This window comes from Tinamus guttatus, unplaced genomic scaffold (genome assembly GCF_059628265.1).
Source record: "Tinamus guttatus ecotype Peru unplaced genomic scaffold, ASM5962826v1 Tinamus_guttatus_pri_ptg000459l, whole genome shotgun sequence".
Taxonomy (NCBI): domain Eukaryota; kingdom Metazoa; phylum Chordata; class Aves; order Tinamiformes; family Tinamidae; genus Tinamus; species Tinamus guttatus.
In genome coordinates this window covers 8,163,575-8,183,048 of record NW_028288993.1, presented here as the reverse complement: position 1 = coordinate 8,183,048, position 19,474 = coordinate 8,163,575, and the positions used below count along the sequence as shown (strand labels likewise).

At 40.2% G+C, this 19,474-nt stretch overlaps 2 protein-coding genes across 3 annotated transcripts in view; both read left to right on the top strand.

The window, feature by feature from the left end:
- The first annotated feature begins 1,043 nt into the window (after window positions 1-1,043).
- RAN (RAN, member RAS oncogene family) lies at window positions 1,044-6,638 on the top strand. The gene is made up of 7 exons (XM_088532492.1): window positions 1,044-1,132; window positions 1,988-2,030; window positions 2,874-2,958; window positions 3,052-3,177; window positions 4,499-4,686; window positions 5,235-5,405; window positions 5,509-6,638. Exons 2-7 carry the CDS (start codon window positions 1,995-1,997, stop codon window positions 5,551-5,553), a joined length of 651 nt encoding a protein of 216 aa, XP_088388618.1. The 5' UTR covers window positions 1,044-1,132; window positions 1,988-1,994; the 3' UTR covers window positions 5,554-6,638.
- A 9,123-nt stretch (window positions 6,639-15,761) lies between these two features.
- Window positions 15,762-19,474, top strand: part of ADGRD1 (adhesion G protein-coupled receptor D1) — a 125,834-nt gene continuing 122,121 nt past the window's right edge. Inside the window, exons 1-2 of one of the 2 annotated variants that reach the window (XM_088532494.1) lie at window positions 15,762-16,119; window positions 16,216-16,252. In XM_088532494.1, the coding sequence (XP_088388620.1) occupies window positions 15,994-16,119; window positions 16,216-16,252 (163 nt within the window). In that variant the 5' untranslated portion in view covers window positions 15,762-15,993. The remainder of the gene's footprint in view (window positions 16,120-16,215; window positions 16,253-19,474) is intronic. The other variant, XM_088532493.1, reaches the window with a different exon arrangement.

The following is a 19,474-nucleotide window of genomic DNA, read 5'->3' as shown; positions in this document are numbered from 1 at the left end:
TTTGTAACAACACAAGCAGCCCCCTTTGAGACCCTGAGTGCAGGAGACCAGCTGCAGATGCGCAGCTCAAGGCTCCTACACAGCCCCGCTCACTGCTCAGACCTCGCTGTCCTTCATCCCTCTTGCTCCAGGTTTCCTTACTCAACTGAAATGAGCGTTAAGTTTAGCAGCTTCTTCCTTCTCTCGCAATGAACTTCCAGCATAGCAAGCAGATTCCTTGTACATTTGGCTGGTTTGATGAACATTTCCAATTGTAAGTAATGGTTACAAAAATATAATGGACAAGGCTTCAGAAGAAAACATACAAAGCATATAAACAAAGCACAGACAATTATAAGTAATCCATATATGATCTTAATTCAAGACCCAGACCATTTCCACAAAATCCAAGCGTCTTCTTGCTGCAGTGGCCATTTTACTTTTTTTTAATGAATTAGTCAGAGATGTAAGTGCAACATACATAAGTACAATGAGAAATAGTCTCTTTGTATGTTATCACCTCATTAAAAAAAAACCTAATTATTTTAAGCCCGAGCTCTTTTTAAAATCACATATTTATCTTGGATTAAGAGTTGCAGCAACAAATGTTACACAGCCTATAAGAAAGGAACATCCTGCCTAAATACTTACACACTTAGGTTAAAAAAAAAAAAAGGAACTTGTAAGTCAGTATGGCCCTGGGGATTTGATATTAATAATTCCATGCAAATAATCTGTTTTAATGTCATCTTAAATCGATGTTTGAGCAGCTTTTCTCTTACTGAAGTTCAGATTTGAGGGGTTAAAGAACTTTTTTTTTCTAAATCCAAGGCCTACAAACCACTAATTTTTTTATTAACAGAGGTAAAGCAGTATTTTCTTGGAGGCGGGTTGTTTTGTGAGGAAGCGACAAGCCCAGCCGCACGGAACACCTAAAGAAGGCCCCGTTGGAAGCGGCGGCTCCAGCCCCCGCCTCAGCGCCGCTAACGGCCGCGCTCTCTCCCGCCCGCCGCGCGCCACGTGACACCGCGCGCGGCCCCGCCCCGTCCCCTCGGCCGCGCGGCGTCGCTCTCCGCGTATTTGAACGGCGCTTCCGCCATCTTCCCAGCGCCCAGTCACCGCGGCGAGAGGCGCTCAGAGCAGCCCGGCGCAGGTACCGCCGCCGCGGCCGCCTTCCTCGGCCGCCGCGGAGGGCGGCGGAGGGTGTTCGTTACCGCCGGGGATCGCGGGGAGGAGGCGATGGGCTGGGTGGCGGCGCGGCCGGGCCCGAGCGGCCGTTGCTGCAGCGCTCCGCGGGCACCGCGGCTTCCTCCCGCCTTGCCTCGAGTCGGACGGGCGGCAGCGCGGGCTCCGCGCGGCGCCGCTGCGGGGCTGGATGAGGGGAAACGGGGCCGCGGGCGGGCGGGCGGGCCGGGCGGCGGCGGGGGGAGGGGAGGCGGCGCTGCTCCGTCATGGTGGCTCATGGCGGGGAGCGGCCGTTAGGCCCGTTGAGGGGGCCGGGCGGGGGCTCGCGGGCCGGGGGGGGGAGGCGGCCGGGAGCGCTCCGCGCGGGCCCCGCCGCTCCAAAGGCGGATTCCCGTGAGGAATTCCCGCTCTGGGCGGGGTGGCGCCTGGCAAGGGCGGTGGTGGCGGTGGGGGGGTGTCAGAAACTCCTTCACGGAGCGAGGAGGCTGCTGCTCGGGCTGCCGAAAGCCCCGCGCAGGCGGCGGCGGCGCCGTCCGCCCGTTGCCGCGCTCGCGGGGTGGGCGGGGAGGCGCGGCCGCCATTAGCGCGCGCGCGGCCGCCGCGTGTGCGGAGCGCGGCGGGCGCTTCCTGCCCCATGAATGGGCCCGGGCCCGCGCGCGCTGCTGCCGAGGAGGAGGCGAGACGGGGAGGCGGCGGCGGCGGCCGCGCGGAGCACGCGCCTTGGGAGGCCATTCGGGAGCTGGAAAGGGCGCCCGGCCCCTTCCGGCTGGGCCTTGAACCAGCCTGCCTGTTGTGCGCTCACATGCTTCCATTTCCCCTGCAGACCCAGCATGGCCGCCCAAGGAGAGCCCCAAGTGCAGTTTAAGGTAAGCGGCTGTGTGTTTTATATATACATTCATTCATTAGAAAACTAGCATGGGCAACTCTCTCATTCCAGTGATGGGATGTTTAATTTTGAATTGTTGATTCATCCTTAAGAGTGCGCTCAGATTATTCTAGCATAATATAAAAAAGCTTCTATTGTAATACTTGCATCATCCGTGTGCTGCTACTTGCAGTTTAATAATGCCTAATGATGCTTTGGCTATAGCTTGATTGGAAATAATGTCAAAATTGAGGTTCACAGTTAGTATCACGGGGAAAAAATGTGCTTAGAGTTTCAAAAAAGCACTATTAAAGACTGGGGCAAAGGTTAAAGAATGCAGTTTAGAACCAAGTATTTTAGGTTGTGTCTTTAATAAACACTCAGAAGTTGTTAAGACCCCTCATGAGGGGTCTCATAATCTTTTATTTGTTAGTTAGATTTACTGCAGTGCTTGGTTAACAAACAAGGTACCTGGATTCTAATTGTCCTGTAGTGTAGCTTTCCTAATTGTAAAGTTATATTAAATTTCTTCAACTAAGTTATTTTTTGGTCTCTTGAAGTATTGCCACTTTTGGGGTGAATAATCCATGTTCTCAATTCATTCATTTGCTGTTTAGCAGAAACATATACAGTGCTTCTTGGTGTTCAGCTATGCAACCGAAAAACTCGAGTTAGAAAATAATAGACTTGATAATTCAGGTCCTAGTACCTTGAGTTGCTCTTTAGACGTTTTTGGTCTCATCTCAGTCCTACAAAATGCTGTAAAGAATTTTCTGTAAGTATTTATACTGAAAGCAATGACAAGCTTCTAATGCTCTGACTGACTTGTCTTTTATGCCAACAGCTTGTCCTGGTTGGTGATGGTGGTACTGGCAAAACAACGTTTGTAAAACGTCATTTGACTGGTGAATTTGAAAAGAAGTATGTAGGTATGTCTGCGTTAGTGTCTTAGATTTAATATATTATAACTAGAAGTGGAAATCACAAGTTACTAAGGAAAAAGCTGCTTTTTCTTATTACAGCAACACTGGGTGTTGAAGTTCATCCTCTGGTGTTCCATACCAACAGAGGTCCCATTAAATTTAATGTATGGGACACAGCTGGCCAGGAGAAATTTGGTGGTCTGCGAGATGGCTATTACATTCAAGGTAAGATGTGTGTAGCTGTAGCAATATTCTGCACCTTCTACAGTCCTCCTACAGTCCTTCTGCGTTCTGTTAACGTTGGCCACTGAGGAAGCTTAGAAGAGAGATTACAGTGGTGAGCCTGGCTTCTGAGTTTATGGAACTAGAGGAAACAGCCACAAACTGAAACACCAAAAGTTCCACAGGAATTTAAGGAAAAATTTCTTAACAGTGAGGGTGACAGAGCACTGGAACAGGCTGCCCAGAGAGGTTGTGGAGTCTCCTTCTCTGGAGATCTTCCAAACCCACTTGGACGCAGTCCTGTGCCACGTGCTCTAGGTGACCCTGCGTGTGCAGGGGGTTGGACTAGATGATCTCTAGAGGTCCCTTCCAACCTTAAGCATTCTGTGATTCTATGAACTCTTGTATAGGCCTGGTATTTTTTGTTGTAAGTAGTTGTAAAGTAGGAATAATCTAAGCAGTTTTTGTATCTATATGCTAATGTAGGCTTTGATATCAGCAAAAAGTAGTAATGCGCTCTTATTTAAAAAAAAAAAAAAAAAAAAAAAGCTGCCTATCACTAAACTTGTATACTTGTATGCTTTGGTCTGCATGAACTTGCCTCTATCAACTAACTGTCTTGTGGCAAGGACTTCTAACACCAACTGTAGCATTCCAGATTTAATAAATTAAACTTTTCAAGAACACTGATGGAGATCAAATTGTAAATTTTCTCACCAGAGTGCCTTTGTCTTTCTAAAGAAGTATTGACACTGTCTCTGAATTTTGACTTGACCAGGTCCTATGCTGTGTATCCCTGAAATTCTGCAAGGGATTATTAGTTTGACAATATTGCTTTTCTTTACAAATAACAGCATCAAGTCAACCACTTGTGTTTTTTGAAAAACTCCTTTTGAACCAGGACAACCCAACACGTGGACTACAACCTCTCAGCTGGCAGTCTGGATAGGATGTCTGAGATCAGTTAAATAGGTGTTAACTAATTTCAGTCAAATACTTAGGTAAATCAAAGTTAATGTTTGTAATTTGAGTCTATTCCAACTTTGTGCAACACTGTGATATTCAATAAGACACTTGTATGAGTATAGCTAGCTCATGTTTAGTATTGGACACTAAACAAGATGGCATATAATCGTGGGCTGGATTTTGTGCCCTTCTGTGTATAGAACTTCTATACAGAAGATAGCTGCTCAGAACACCTATGCTGAGGGGAAGAGTTAAGGCAGGTATTGTAACGTAATATGGAATTGCTGTACTTCTGTGCCTTGATAACAAGGTGAGTTCTTACTGCATTGGTGTAAATTGACTGCTGTTTTTCTTACAGCTCAGTGTGCCATCATAATGTTTGATGTAACATCAAGAGTTACTTACAAGAATGTACCTAATTGGCATAGAGATCTGGTACGAGTATGTGAAAATATCCCTATAGTGTTGTGTGGCAACAAAGTGGATATTAAGGACAGAAAAGTCAAGGCAAAATCCATTGTCTTCCATAGGAAGAAGAATCTCCAGGTATGATGGCATGAATTTGTAGAAATCCGAATTACTAAACTTTAAACTACATTTGGGTTCTGTGTGATAATCTGATAATGTTTGTGTTCAGTGCTTTTCTCTATGAACTTTACATCCCGTTTGTGTCTTGAACCTAACTTCAGGGAAGGGGGAATGGGTCTTGTTGAGGATTCACTCGTAACCTTGAGGAGAAGCTATGATAAGAGATTAAAGAGTTTATATGCATTTGGCTTTTGCTGTTTAGAGTTTTATCAGGTCTTGCAGAGACCCTTCCAGATAAGCAAGTTGCAAGGAAAATTAAGTAGATGCTTTATCTCCTGGAAGTTTGATCCTTGGTCAGTTACTGTGTACTTAGTTAGTATACAGTAATTATCCACCTAAAACTGTTTCTAGATCTTAAGATCTTAACTTTTTATGACAACGTAGATGAAGATCATGCAGTGGATGAGTGGAAAGTAAAAACAGAACTGATCAAATACATACTAGTTTTAGTAATCTTAGAATTGCTGAAAATGAGATCGTGTGTCTAATATGTACTATCTTTGCAGTATTATGACATTTCAGCTAAGAGTAACTACAACTTTGAGAAGCCTTTCCTCTGGCTTGCTAGAAAGCTAATTGGAGATCCTAACTTGGAGTTTGTTGCCATGCCTGCTCTTGCACCCCCAGAAGTTGTTATGGACCCAGCACTGGCAGCACAGTATGAGCAAGACTTACAGGTAACTGAGAAATGGGCAGTCGCTTTGTGTCTGTGGCCTTTGTCTGATACTATGGGGCGAACAAGTGAAGAACAATTCTTAAATGTAGCTTTTTTTCTTTCAGATTGCTCAAACCACTGCACTGCCAGATGAAGATGATGACCTGTGAGGGATGAAGCTGGAGCCCAGCGTCAGAAGTCTAGTTTTATAGGCAACTGTCCTGTGATGTCAGTGGTGCAGCGTGTTTGCCACTTTATTATCTAGCTGAGCAGAACATGTGCTTAATCTTTGGGATGCTGAAAGAGATGAATGGGCTTCGGAGTGAATGTGGCAGTTTAAAAAACAAAACAAAAAAACTTCATATTTTGGACCTGCATATTTAGCTGTTTTTTGGACTGCAATTACTTCCCCTTTGAGTTTCAAATATAAGACTGCTGCAGTCACATCAGAGTATTAAGTGGTAAATCTTGTTTCTGTCATTCCCATTCTTTTTTTTGTTTAGATAATAAAGTTGTATTTCAAATATCTCTAAGCAAGTGAACTTTCATGCATTGTTAGGAATAATTATTCCAGAAGTGTCTTCTGTTCTTTACTTGAAGCTAATAATTCATTGTCTGTGTGTCTCCTTTCCTCTTCCACAAACCTTCTCCCCTCCCTTATGCTGCTCTTACTAAATCAGAGCTCAGTTAACCTTCCCTTTATTTCCTGGAGCCTGTAACTTCGCACCTGAGGAGAGCTGAACTGTCAGGTAAAGCTAAAGCAGTGAACGGTTGGTTGGTAAGTGTGACTGAATCAACAAGTCAGCATAAACTATCCCATATGAACGGGCATGTTTATGTAATCTGCAGGGCTCCCTGAGTAGTTCAGCTTGCATATGCTACCTTAAGATATTCTCTAAAATATAACTTGCAGTATGTTCTACAACATGCCTTGAGAGCTCTGTATTAGCCTGAAACAAACAGCATCTAAGTCTCCTAAGTGATGTAAAAGCTGTATCTTTGCATGGAATGTCATTCAGTAGAGCTATAGCTGATGAAACAAATCCTGCTCATCCTAAAACTCACTAACTAGAGAAAGTTGTAGTTGAGCTAAAAAGATCTTGGCTACAAAACGGCATATCAGCTAAAACCACACTTGTATAAATATCAAGACTTTACTGTAACTGCACCAAGTTCTTAATTTGAAACTCTAGCTTATTACAGCACAAATGGTGGAAAATGTCAACTTTTAACACTATCTTGTAGAAATTAATCTTGGTCAATATTAGTACTGCTAGTAAACAATATAAGTTTAAGATTCCATTTTTCAGTAGTGTTTGAGTACATGAAGCCTTGAACTCTTCAGTTTTGTATTTTTGGTTTCTTAATAAAGTGAAGCATTTCATTTATTCCTCTTAATTTGCATGTTTGTGTACATAACTTCTGCTACTTTGATTATTTCCTAAATAACCCTATTAGAGTTTCAGATACATGGTTGTAAAAGATAGTAAGCTATGAGAGGCTTTTTATTAAACGCTATTGTAAAGGAATCAAGCTTCTGTAGGGCAAGTTCGGCAATGCTTAACCAGTTAGTGCAAAGCTGAGTTGTGGTATTTAGAATGAAACTAATAAGAGGAGTTTTGTATGCTTTTATTTGCTGCAGTTAAAAAGACTGACTCCTGCTTGGGGAATTCAATCTTGCTCCATCACCTTGCTTGAACTTTGTATTTTGGGTTCCCTCTGTGTAGCCACTAACTTACTGTGCATACAATGGCTAATGCTGCTAGCTTGATTATTTGCTGCTGCTTTACTAGGTGCAGTAGCTTTTTCTTTAAACTGGCCTGTTTGTGAAACTGCACTGCTCTAAAAGTACAAACACTGCAGAATTATTGCAGGATACTCGAATCTGTACACTTGAAGGAGAAGAAAATGCATCTCTACACTGTTTCAGTGTGTGCATGCATGGTGTGATATCTACAGCTTGCCTGATGTACAGAGGTTTGGCTTTGTAACCTTTAATTATTCAAGTCCCCCAAAATTACTCTGATGTCGGTGGTAATACATGGTTAGCTGTTGTGTAGTCTTCAGACTTCATGATGTTTTGGGGAGTGAGATTAAAGTCCATTAGCTTACAGTTTTATATTGAAGTTGTCATATCTAGAGTTTAACTGCTGATAGAAATAAGGCAAGTTGCTTAGATGGCTCATGCAAATTCACTTCAGCTGTAGTTCCCTAACTATAATACTTAAAGGACTCGGAGCTCTAGCAGGTAGTTATTTTTTTTTATCCAGGTAAGTAATGAAAAAATAAAATAATGCGTTCCAGGTACCTCCGTCTACCAAATAGTCACATCAGTCTGTGTTAAAGTGCTGCCTTAATTGAGAGTGAACGTGAGACCTTGTCCCTTCTTCCTTGCAATACTGGCTCTACTCTGTTCCACTTTCTTGAGTGCTAGATATGTGTGTATGTTTGGCTCGGGATACATTTACAAAGATATAATGGTCTCTTGGATGAGAAAAGCACCAGGGAAATGTGTGTGTGCAGACCTGAACACAGGGTGGAGACGTTAGCTGAAGAGAGTGGTAGAGGAAATGCTGCACTATTGGAAGTATGTATTATTACTGTGCCTTTTAAAGGAAGGGCTTCCTTAAGAAAAATAAGGTGGTTCTTGGTAGATCTCTGAAGACTTCAGCAGAAAGTCTTTAAGAGGAAAAAGCTTCTAATGTTTTAGTTAAAATATACTGCTTAATATGCAGCAACTGAAGCTCCTTACAGCAGGAGGGTCAATCTGTCACTGCTGCTTTCGATATGCAAGTTATGTTACAACAAAACATATGTGGACTTCACCTCAATGTGTTCTCTTGCCCTTCTGTTATTTTGCTCTAAACTGCTGGAAACCAAGTGCTGACACAAACTTCTCTTCTGTCTTCCCCTTCCTAATGTGCAAACTTAGCTTGGTTGAAGTTAGGGGCTTTTCTGACCTGGATTAGTGGTACAAGTCCCTCTTCTCCTGCCTGGGTTTTGGCAACAGTCAAATAGGGCCTTTATAGCCTAATTTAGAGCAGGACTGTGACATCTGTTTGTAAAACAGCTGTGAGAAGCTAGATATGCTTTTTGCTTCCTTTCAAATGGGTGCTTTATAAGGTGACTTTCTTGTGCTGTAGGAGTTGCCTTTAGGGGGTGTGGGTCCCCCCTCCCCCTTTCTTTCAATTACAAGCTAGTATATAAACATGCCACGAGGGAGGCTTTCATTGCATGCATCCTGAAACGTTTTTACTGTCTCTACATAAGAGCCAAAATCATCAGCCAATTTGGACTTGACTAAACACCCCCCAGTATTGGTAGAATAATTTCAGTCTAATGCTGGGAGATCATGAATGTTCATGCTGTCCCAGTTTGGTAGCTTTAATAACTAATATTGTCTCTGACAATACCCAGACTACAGTACTAGGAACAGCTGTAGTGACTTAGTTCAGGACCATGTGGCTTTTTTATAACTGTCCCTTTGGCACGGTCTACAACCCTTTCGGCAGGGGGCAAAACACCATGTTCTGTCTGCTTCAGAGCAAACTTGGCTGAAGTCATGGAAAGCTATATGTGCAAAAGCTTTATCCTTGAGAGGAAGGCTTAATATTATAGCCATTTAGCAGGTCTGAGATAGATGAACCCACCATAGTCTTTGATTAACATCAGTACATATTTGGTTATTAGTCCTAAGTGTTTAAACCTGGTGTATGTGTCCTTTAGACCAGGGATCTAATGCAGACCCTGATTTTTCGCTTAGGTTACAGATTGGGCTTGGATGAATGCAAATATTGTGACTGGATGGTGTGAGGTGGCAGCTGGAATGAGACCAGTATAAATGAAATTACTGTTTGAGAAGTGAGACTGTCATAATCATTTAAAAAAAAAAAAAAAAAAAAAAAAAGAAAAGAAAAGAAAAAATCCTTGATCTATCATTTTCTTCCTGAGTAAGAGTTTAGCATTGTTGTGTAATGATAGTTGTGTCTTTTTTCTCGTCTACATCTTAATAAATCATAAGAATGGGAATTGGTCTCCTGATACAGCTCTTGTCATTTAAGGTTGCTATGTAAAGCTTTAAGCTAAAAATAGAAGTGAGTGACTCGCATAAAAGGTTTTTGCGTCTTTCGAGATCGCTTTAATTACAGACATTGTTCACAAGTCGGTCTTATCTGATTTGCTGGTTGAATTACATCATATTAACCAGCTCCTACTGCAGCTACTTCATGCTTGTGACTCCATGAGCAAGCAGCAATTGCTGTTGTTTTTATCTGAGTGCTTATGAGAAGTCATGATGAGAAATGAAATGTGTTTTGCGTACAGTGAAAATGAAAAGCCATTTTTTTCTTAATGGCTTATATAGTAACTTTTTAACTTCCAGTTTTCAGATTTTGCAGTGCTGGTATTCAGAGAAGGGACTCGACCCAAATGAGATTCTTTACAAATAAAGATGAGTCATAATTAAATTTAACAAATCATCTCACTTTCTGTTACTTATTGAGCATGGTAATTTGATTTTAGATCTGGTATCTTTTTATTTTGGTTCAGATGCTTTGTTTTATTTGAATGCCAAAATGAAGATCTAATTGGAAAAATTGTTCCAAACTAGCCAATGAGTACACTGAGCACACTTTTTATTCCCCCTTTCCTAAAGGGTAGGAGTAGGAGCTGTTTCAGATGTATCTTCTGCCTGAGTCAGAGATGCAGAAGATACCACTTGGTAGGAGGTTTGAGCTTGGCTAAAGAAAAACTTGGCTCACTGTCTAAGCAGTAGATCTGCTTTAAACTAGGTAGATAGCTTAAAAAAAGGAAAAAACTCATGGAGAATGAGTGGCTACTCATATGGCTACTGCATAACTTTCTTTTCTTGCTGACTATTTACAAGGGGACTATGTAGCATCCAAGGAAGAGAACTTAATTCCAGGTCTGTATGGAAGTGGCCTCTCCTAGAAAAGAAAAGAAACAGCAGTTGCTTCTGTGCTTCTAGTTTCAGCCACAGGATGGGGCACGATCTCTATGGAATTGCTTTCATCAAGCGAAACCACTAAACGAAAATACCTGTTGGGGTTGCACAAGCAGCATATATTCTACAAGAAATCATCATCGGGCTCTTCTATGATCATTAACAACAGCAAGCGCTTACACTTAATTTGTGAAAGCCCACTGTAAAATTGCTGCTTGAGACATTTATCTGCCAGGACGAGAGCGGTGCAGTAGCAGCAGTGTATATAAGTTTAAAGAGTAGATCAGGATTGTGTTCTTTGTACATTAATTCTGTTTTTTGAAAAACAAGGTAAATGGAGTTGCAATTTTTCATAGGGTTATTTCTTCCTCATAAATTAAGTCTGCTAAGACTGAAATAGACCAAGAAAATGAATTACACGAAGGTTTCTTGTCAGCCTAATGTTTTCAGCATGAAAAAGTCGGTGCTGTCATACTCTATCATTTTTTTCTATACTTCAGCAATTTAGAGATTAAAAAAAAAAACAGTTCGTAAGCACAAGTCTAAAAACTACTCTCCTGCTGGTCTAAAACTGATGGAAGAGAATACTATGTTTTTGGTTTAAGTATACTTCTTCAGTTGCTTTGTATTTTAGTTGCTCTTGCCCTCTCTGTGGATACTTGCTAGCATGAAGCTGCTAGCAGAGGGCTTTCACCTGCTCTGAGTATAGGATAGATCCTCCTTCTAAATACAAGGCATGTGTCACTTCATTGAAATGTTCACTTTTGGAATGTCCCTTTCATGTGCATTGGTTTGTGACAACAGAACTTAGTGGAGTTGTAAGCAAAGCAGCAGCAGATGTGAACATTGACATGGTGGGTATTTTCTGGCTTGATCTGTTTCTTGTTCTCTATCCTGTATGCTAGAAAGACCTAGAACCCAAGAGAAAGAAGAGATGCATTTAATGTCCTGAAAAATCAGTGTTTTTATGATTAATTAAAAGAGATCTGGAAGAGGTCATATCAGTCTTCATCAGCTGTTAAGTGACATCTTAAAATGACACAGTGATTTAAGGAGGCTATGGAAGTCACTGAGATTAGCAAGCCCTTTAGGGAGGGGGAATGTTTTTGTCTTATTTCCATATCCATTTTCATATCCAAAAATCACATGTTTTGAATGATTGGTTTCAATGTAGTTTGCATTTCTGCAGGCTGCAGAAACCTGCAGTTTGGGGGAAGCATGCAGTAGATGGGGGAAAATCAATAACTCAGATGATTCGAGGAAGCAGAAATCCTTTGAAGTAACATTTTAAGCAGCAAGTGCACTAACTGTGGTTCAAATACATTGCTTTGGACATAGATAAGTTATCATTGCTGCACTAATCTCATCTGGAAGACAACTTTTGCTGCTGCATTACACACAGTCTCTGTGCCTTCTGCAGTCTTATTTAGTTGTTCCGTAGATGCTTTAATAGCATCTATAAGGGGCTCAGATGCTCTTACTGACAATAACTTGCAAATTGACTTTGGGTGCGCACTCAGTTTGTGTGGGACTGAATGATCAGCTTATTTCACAAAGCAGTTGAGTGAAACGTTCACGGGTTGCCTGAACTCAAATGGCATGAGAGAAAGGGCATGAAAGAGCATCTGGCAACAACTTTAAAGGCAAAACACCATCACTGAGAAACACATCTGTTTAAGAAAAAATGGCTACCTGAATGATGCTCAAATACAGGCAGTGAATTTTTGGCAAACAAGGCTTAGCTTACCCATATGCTAAAATTTGATAGGATTAGCCAATTTTACATAAGCTTGGTGCTCTATTGCTAAGCATTAAGGCTCAGGTTATCAAAGATTCAATTAAATAAATCTCATTTTTACAGTTTTTTGGGATTTGCAAACACCTGAAGTATTCTTGAGGGGAGGAGAAAAAAAATAGCTTTTTGTCAGTGTCCAGAGTAAGATGCTCAAGGCATTACCACAATCCAAAAAGCCATATAATGACAGTCAATAGAAAATAAAAATAGAACTGTTAATCCAATAACTATTAGTAAGTGGGACTAAACAAGCTTAGATGCATTATATGCATTTAAATATTTGTATAAAATTTATCTATTTGCTTGGTATTTGAATCAACCTCTTGATGTTTTCATGAAGAGTTACAGGTAAATTAACCACCTTCATGTTACAACTGTGGCATGGTCTAAGTATCCATCTGTCTAATTCTAAATTTTATTGCCAAAAAAAACCTATTTTGTTTTCTGGCACCGCCGCAGTGACTTCACATTTTCTTAATTAGAAAAATATTTTTGCATGATAGCATTAGCCTTCTGATTCACTCCAAGAGTTGTTGCTTTGTTCTTCAATGCAAACTGTTTTGTTGTCCTTTTTGGTGTTGTTGGCTCAAAGGAAATCTCATGTGATATTTTTCGTAATGCAGTTTACTTTCTGATTTGTTTTTGCCAAAATGTCTTTTTTTCCTACCTGTACTGCCCCAAGCTGACTGCATTGGTAGCTTTGGTGATGCTTTGCTGTTCCGAGAAACACTCGAGTCCTCATTAGGAATGGTTCTTGTGCAGCTCCTCCTGAACGGGCTCCATCGGGTCAGGCATCTTCTGCCCCAACAGCCTGGTTGTGCTCCGGATGGTCTCAGCCTCGTGAGAAGATGCTCTCTAGCAAGAATCTCTCTGTTGTTAATCAAACTGATACAGATATAAATACATACAGATGGTTAGAAGTATTTTTCATGCAAGTAAAACATCTATCTCTCTTCTGTATCCTATCAAGGGTAGGATCAATTTTTTAAATTTAAAAATCTAGAGTATTTATTGGAGTATTAATAGAGACTGTGGTTTTTACAGAGATTTAAGGTTAAATATAACACCTAAAAATATAACACCATTTTATTTAAACTCTTCTGTCCCAATTTTGCAGTAAGTTCTCATGCTTAGACTTATTGATCCTAGTGAAAACTGGGGAAAAACCTATACAAATCTTGCCTTGGGTAGTGTAAGACAACTTCTATTGTCTCTGCTTGTACTTACACAGAGATAAAGATTTTTAAATTCAAGGTATTTCCTAGTAAACATAATTATAGTATAGTGTATGCTCAATTTCTGCTTTAATAGCATAATCATCCTTAGTGAACATGAAGTGAACTAGACAAGCTGGAGCTAAAAATCAAGTTCATTTTTTTTTCTCATCATAGTTCACTGTATTTTTAAATCAAATATTAATTTTTTAAAAACCATTTTGGTTCTTTACTGCTATGATGATATTGCAACTGAACAAAATCTCACTCACCTATGTCAGAACAATTCGTTTTTATTTTTGTTAAAGTTTATTTTGTTGTTCTGGAGTCTGGTTAGGAGGTTTCCAGCAACAACAAACTTATTTTTCCCGGTTCTGGGGCATATAAATCCCCAGATTTTAACTTGGTGCTATTAGTGATAGGCAAGTACTGTAAAGGTATTTCATCTACATGTTGCATGAACTCATGTGCAGCTTCTTCAAGAAGAATTTAACAGCTTGTTTTCCAAGGGCTGGGTTGGATGATCTGGCTTGCATGCAAGATTCCCCATGCTACCTCTGGTGTGTGGTGGGAGTCGTGTGACTTCTCAGATCAATCACATCAACCTCAGAATTTTGTTTCTGCAAGTAATCTCTGTCTGCTTGCAATTTGCTGTTTCCACAAAAAATTGCTGGCAGTGAGCATGTTTGCTTGGATTCTTGCAATTGTTTTGGTAAGTGTATTCTTTCCCTTGACAGACCTCCTTGGCACATATTTCAAATTCCTACATTTCTCTTTGTAAGTTTTAGTTTTTCTCATGGTTTTCTGCTGCAGTGCTTCAGTATTTCTAAGGCGGCCCTACCCGTTTGGGTTTGATGCAGAATTCATGGGTTTGCACGGATTTTTTTCCATTCCAAATAGTGATAAGTTTTTGCCTTATCCTAGCAATGGAAGGAGATTACCAGATCTTGGAGAAGGAGAAGTCAGGCTGGTTATAATTAAGCAGAAAACTGAATTTCATTTCCTGGAAAAGTTTGAAGTTCTCAGTTTTGTAGTATAGGTCCAAAATCAGTTTTACAATCCAAACACTCATTTTCTTCCACTATTGAACTTCTCTGATAATTCATTTTTGTAATATTGAAATATTCATGCCTCATGAATATCCTGCTGCTTTCTAAATTAAATATGTTCTCTTCAGTGCTTGGAGTCCCAAAGTCCCCCTACTTTCCAGTTATATGCACAGATTTGGATACCTGCAGACACTTCAGGTGTTCAGTGTGTGTTTGAGAAGCTGGCTGGGTAGATCAGGATACGATCACTAGGTAAACCTACTGCCATTCTTGCTATATTATCTCCTTAGAGAGTGTCAGTAGAAAATTGCTTCATCAAAGAAGCAATACTCCATTCTAGCCAAGAGCCTGCTATTAAAAAAATGCTGTGATTAAGAGGACTAGTAGTGAGCATAGAAAGAGCATTGCATGCTATTTTTTTTTTCTGTACATCAGCATCTTGTGTGTTCATGGATTTCAGGTAGAGAATGCTCTGCTGCTTCAGTAAGCATCTGGGGCTGAAAACAAGATCTAATTTATTGATATATTTCTAAACTGAAGAAATGCCGAATAAAAAGGAAGGGTAGGATGGGTTGGAGGACTTCTATGATGATAGATTACATTTGTATATCTCTTCCATCTTTTTGTTCAGCATTAGCTTGTAGGGTTCGATGGAAACGCTGCTTGCTGTTTTACTTGGTTATAATCCAATTTATGGATAGTTAGTTGCTCACTTCAGGGGAGACTCGGGTTCTACCTATTTTATTTTTTTTTCACTTTTGAACTTGACTGTGATTTCCCATTCCCATGTTTTTAGCAAAAATATTTCAAATTCAATATTTTAGCAAAAATCATCAAAAACCTTCCCCCAAAAGCTGTCCTATTCCTATGAAACTGCAATACAAACACTTGTCCCAGCTGTGTTTCTCTCCTCTGCATTCAGCTTGCTGAGCAGTCAACTCCCCCATCTGTTTGCTCAACCACGTTGATTTGTTTCCACTTGTTCCCAGCTGGCTGCTGTTAGGACCCTGCAAAGAGGCGGCAGCAGCGGGATATAAATAGAGAACCAGAATGGGACAAAGTTGGAGGAGAAAACGTGACATCATCCGGGCTTGCTCTCCACCCAAGGAGATCCGCGATGGAGCTGCAAACGTGAGCTGGCCGAGCGAGCGAGGAGTTAACAACTCATTTGAGTGCAGTTACTGAGGAAATGGGGAAGAGCTCTACGCCCTGCGCTACGAGGAAGTGCACTTTTTTTGCTAGCAAAACCTAAACTGGCTTCAGATCTCTGAGAACGTGAAGGAAGGAAACTAAGAAAGAGACAACTATAGGAAGAAAGCGGAAAGCAATCTTTTGTTTGGCATAGTTTGTAACAGAAGTTTGACAACTTTTCGTGGAACAATATGATTTGGGGATCTGATGCCTGTTTCTTATAATTTTGCTCCAATCGTGACCATTTATTTATGGATAAATGAAGAGATCAAAGTGTGAAGGAAGTGGATATTATCAAAAGAATCTGGAAGAATATTTTGCCATTCCTAAGGGAACAGACTTTTTGAACCTGCGTGGAAAATGTGCCTTTTAAAACAAAAAGGAGCAAAAGAAAACTTATGACTGAAACATTACAGGAATTTGATCTCTGTTGTACTTTTAACCTTAAAAATATCATGAAGAATCTATTATCCCTACTCTGTTATCATTATTCTTTGTTGGTTTTATTGCAGTCCAAGTATCAGGTAATATTCTGAATATGGCTAGCGTCGAGATTTATTTGGATTATTCTTAGCAAATTTTACTTCACACTGTCTGATTATGTAATGTTTTATGTGCAGGTGTATGGAAAATCTTCCCAGCTTCCCGAGCACCCAGGTAAGCAATGTTCTAGTTATATTTTATGATAATATCCTTAAATAGTCATTTTCTTTTTGGGATGTAGACTCATTTTTTTTTTCTTAGCTCCAAAGAAATAGTGGTTGTTTCAGACTTTATTACATTTTCAGTATGGAACTAGCATACGAATATATCCAACTGCTTCAGACAATTTTAATTAGATGTTTTTGCTACTAAATATTCCGCATAAAAATGTGAGTGGAGGAAAACTTGATGGTATTTGCATAGGAAAACTCAGACTTAGAAAGTGCTAGTAAGTGATCATTGTATATGCGTTCTCTGAATCAGACTTCTACACAGATGACTTTCTGTCACGATTTCATAGCGTTACACACTTGAAATTCATTGATTTGCAGTTAAATATCACAGTTTGTATGCTTTCCAGTACTTTGGCTGGCTTCAGAATATCCGCCCTTCCCCTGGCCTTCTTGCTTAACTTTAAATCAATCATACAGCATATTTGGGCTCTCATCTGTTTTCAGTGCAGCAAAACTCACCGAAAGCTCATTTGAGGTCTGTGTGTCACTGCAGAATTCTTCTGCTTGTATAAATAGTTTAACCTCAAGCCTCATGGTGGTGTACGAGTACAATTTTACTGTTTTACCATTTTACATGTTTCTTTTTGTTTTTAAGCTTTAACCATATATAATTATTTTCGTAATCAAATGCAGCAGGCTGAGGAACAGCCATGCTGTTGGCCATCGGAGCGTCTTCAGCCAGGGTAGCTTCTTTTATTCTACCTTCACTTGAAAACAATGAAAATGCAGTCTAAAAATAAATTGGGATCTCTTAATTGGTGACAGAATAAGGAAAAAAAAAAAAACGGCCTCACTTATTAAGGAGGCAAGTTGTATAACACTGACACATGCATGAGAGCACAAGGGTGAGCAATCCTTTTAGGTTCAACCTGAGCAATCAACGAGTGCCATGATTTGGCTCTAAAGAGTTACTTACTGAAAGGATATTGTAAATGGAAGTGGAATTCAAGTCAGTGGGTCCCCATTCCCTGCCTGCCTCGCCAGGGTGTTAGGACTATTCACTGTAAGCGGGATGGCAGCATGATTTGCTTTATGCAGTTCAGAACCGGCATCTAGGAAAGCCGCTTTCCATGCAGTACGGCGATAAGCAGTTCATTCCTCTTCTGTATCTCTATTTTCTTTCTCATTCTCCTTTTTTTTTTTTTTTTTATATACTTCCTTTTATTCCACCTTTTGCAGCTTTTCCATATAGGGACCTTAAAATATAGCTTTTCTTTAGGTGCTTACACAGTGCGAAGTGCATTAAGGCATAAAAGCCTTTGTTGCGATGGAACTATAACTAATAGTGTTCGCATTATGTCGTTCCATCAATTTATTTTCTTTCTAGATCTTTCTGTTTTTTTTTGTCCTCTCTATTTTACTATGTATTTTTTATCCCCTCTGTAAATTTTAACATGAAAGTGGAAGCAAGAAATATTTGTACAAAAGCATACCACAAAACTGCAGGCGTGTTCTGTGCTTAGCAAAGCAGAGCAGGTAGGCTGAGATGGACGTGTGCTAGCACAGGTTGCCCATGTGGATGCTCTTAATGAGGTAGAAATTCTTCACTTTCACTTCTGCATGTTCTTGGGAAAAAATAGAACTGAGTGCATAGCCAAGTGTAGTTTGCCTAATTGAAAATCAGCTTCTTGTACCTATACCTATTTGCATCTATATTTGCCACACTCAGGTTAGTGCAGTTTGGGTTCCCTGGGATTTTCAGATCTTTTTTTTTTTTTTTTTCCTATGTGTTGGGGTTTTTTCCTTACAATTGCTTTCTCCTTTGGTGAGCAGTTGTAGCTTTTTCTATGTTTTCCAAGTACACAAAGCACATGTCACCATAGGAGCTCATCCATGTCTCTAACCAGATCTTTCTCACTTATTTACTGTCATGCTCCCTTTCTGTGGGAGAACCTCTCTGGCAACTGCAAACATTCCTAGTTAGGGAGGCCAATAACATATTCTGGTCAATTATGAATCATTTGTCAGCTATCCTTGGGTATAATTCAGTTCAAGTTTGAGTAGGTTGTGTATCCTCAGGAGATGCACGGCTGCTTTTAGTTCTGTGCTCTCATATCTACAATTGTTTGTTGTGATGTTTAGCAATTTTATCAGCTCTGTTCTCTTATTCAGAGCATCTTAGGCTTCTTTGTCACAACTCTGAGATCACACCGAGCAGCAGAGGAGATGAGGACAGCGTGGGCTAGAGAGTTCAAGGGTGCAAAGAAAACTTTAGCCCCTCCGAGTTCAGCACAAATGACCCATCTCTGTTTTCATGACACTGGAGTGGTTATCGAATAGGCAAACTCTTTTCTATTTCTCTTAAGAAGGGTGGGATAGGCTGTAGGTATCCAGAAACACTGCTTTATACTTTGCTTTAATTTGCAGAACATTCTCATTTGCAACCGCTATAATATTTATGTCTGTGTCAGCCTTCTAAAACCTTCTTTGATGTAGGCAATTATTCAGATTCTTCCAGCACAGTGGGTTAAATTAATTTTGGGAATAAAGGGTTTCTTGCACCTAACAAGATAATAAGAAATACAGCTCATGTTTTATTACATTATTAATGATATACCCTTAAAAATAGCATTGTTATCTTAACATAAAATTTAATTGCTTTGGGTAGCCTGCTTCTGCTCAGGTTTGAAAAGTCATATCTCCCTAAAACCTCTTCTAAATTCTGTCAATTAGACTGTGTAGATAAATCTGCCAGTGGGCAGACTTATCAGATCTATCATATTTTCTGTGTTTGTCAGCTTGTCCACCTGGTGCTGAGGAGGACATTAAGAAAAAAAAAACAAAATGTTCTCATTAGCTGCATAGTTTATTGATGTAGAGAAGAAGATTGTGAACAAATAGCTAATGCAGAGTAGTGAAGTCTTCTCATATATTGTTTAATATTTTGGAACAGTCTCTTGAGAAACATGGAAATTTCTTCCATTATATGGTGTATTTCTTCTATATAGTGTAAGTTATCCTATATAATGTTTAAGATGAGAGGACTTAAGACTTGTGCAGTGATTACTAGCTGTTCAGACTCTTATGCTCTCACCCACATCACAGCTCTTCCATCACTGGGTACCACTTATGACCAGAGTGTCCCCATAGAGAAGGGGTATAAAAATGCTCAGATTAATACTCCACGTTCTGATTATACTGTTTCTCCTGTGGGTTTTGAGAA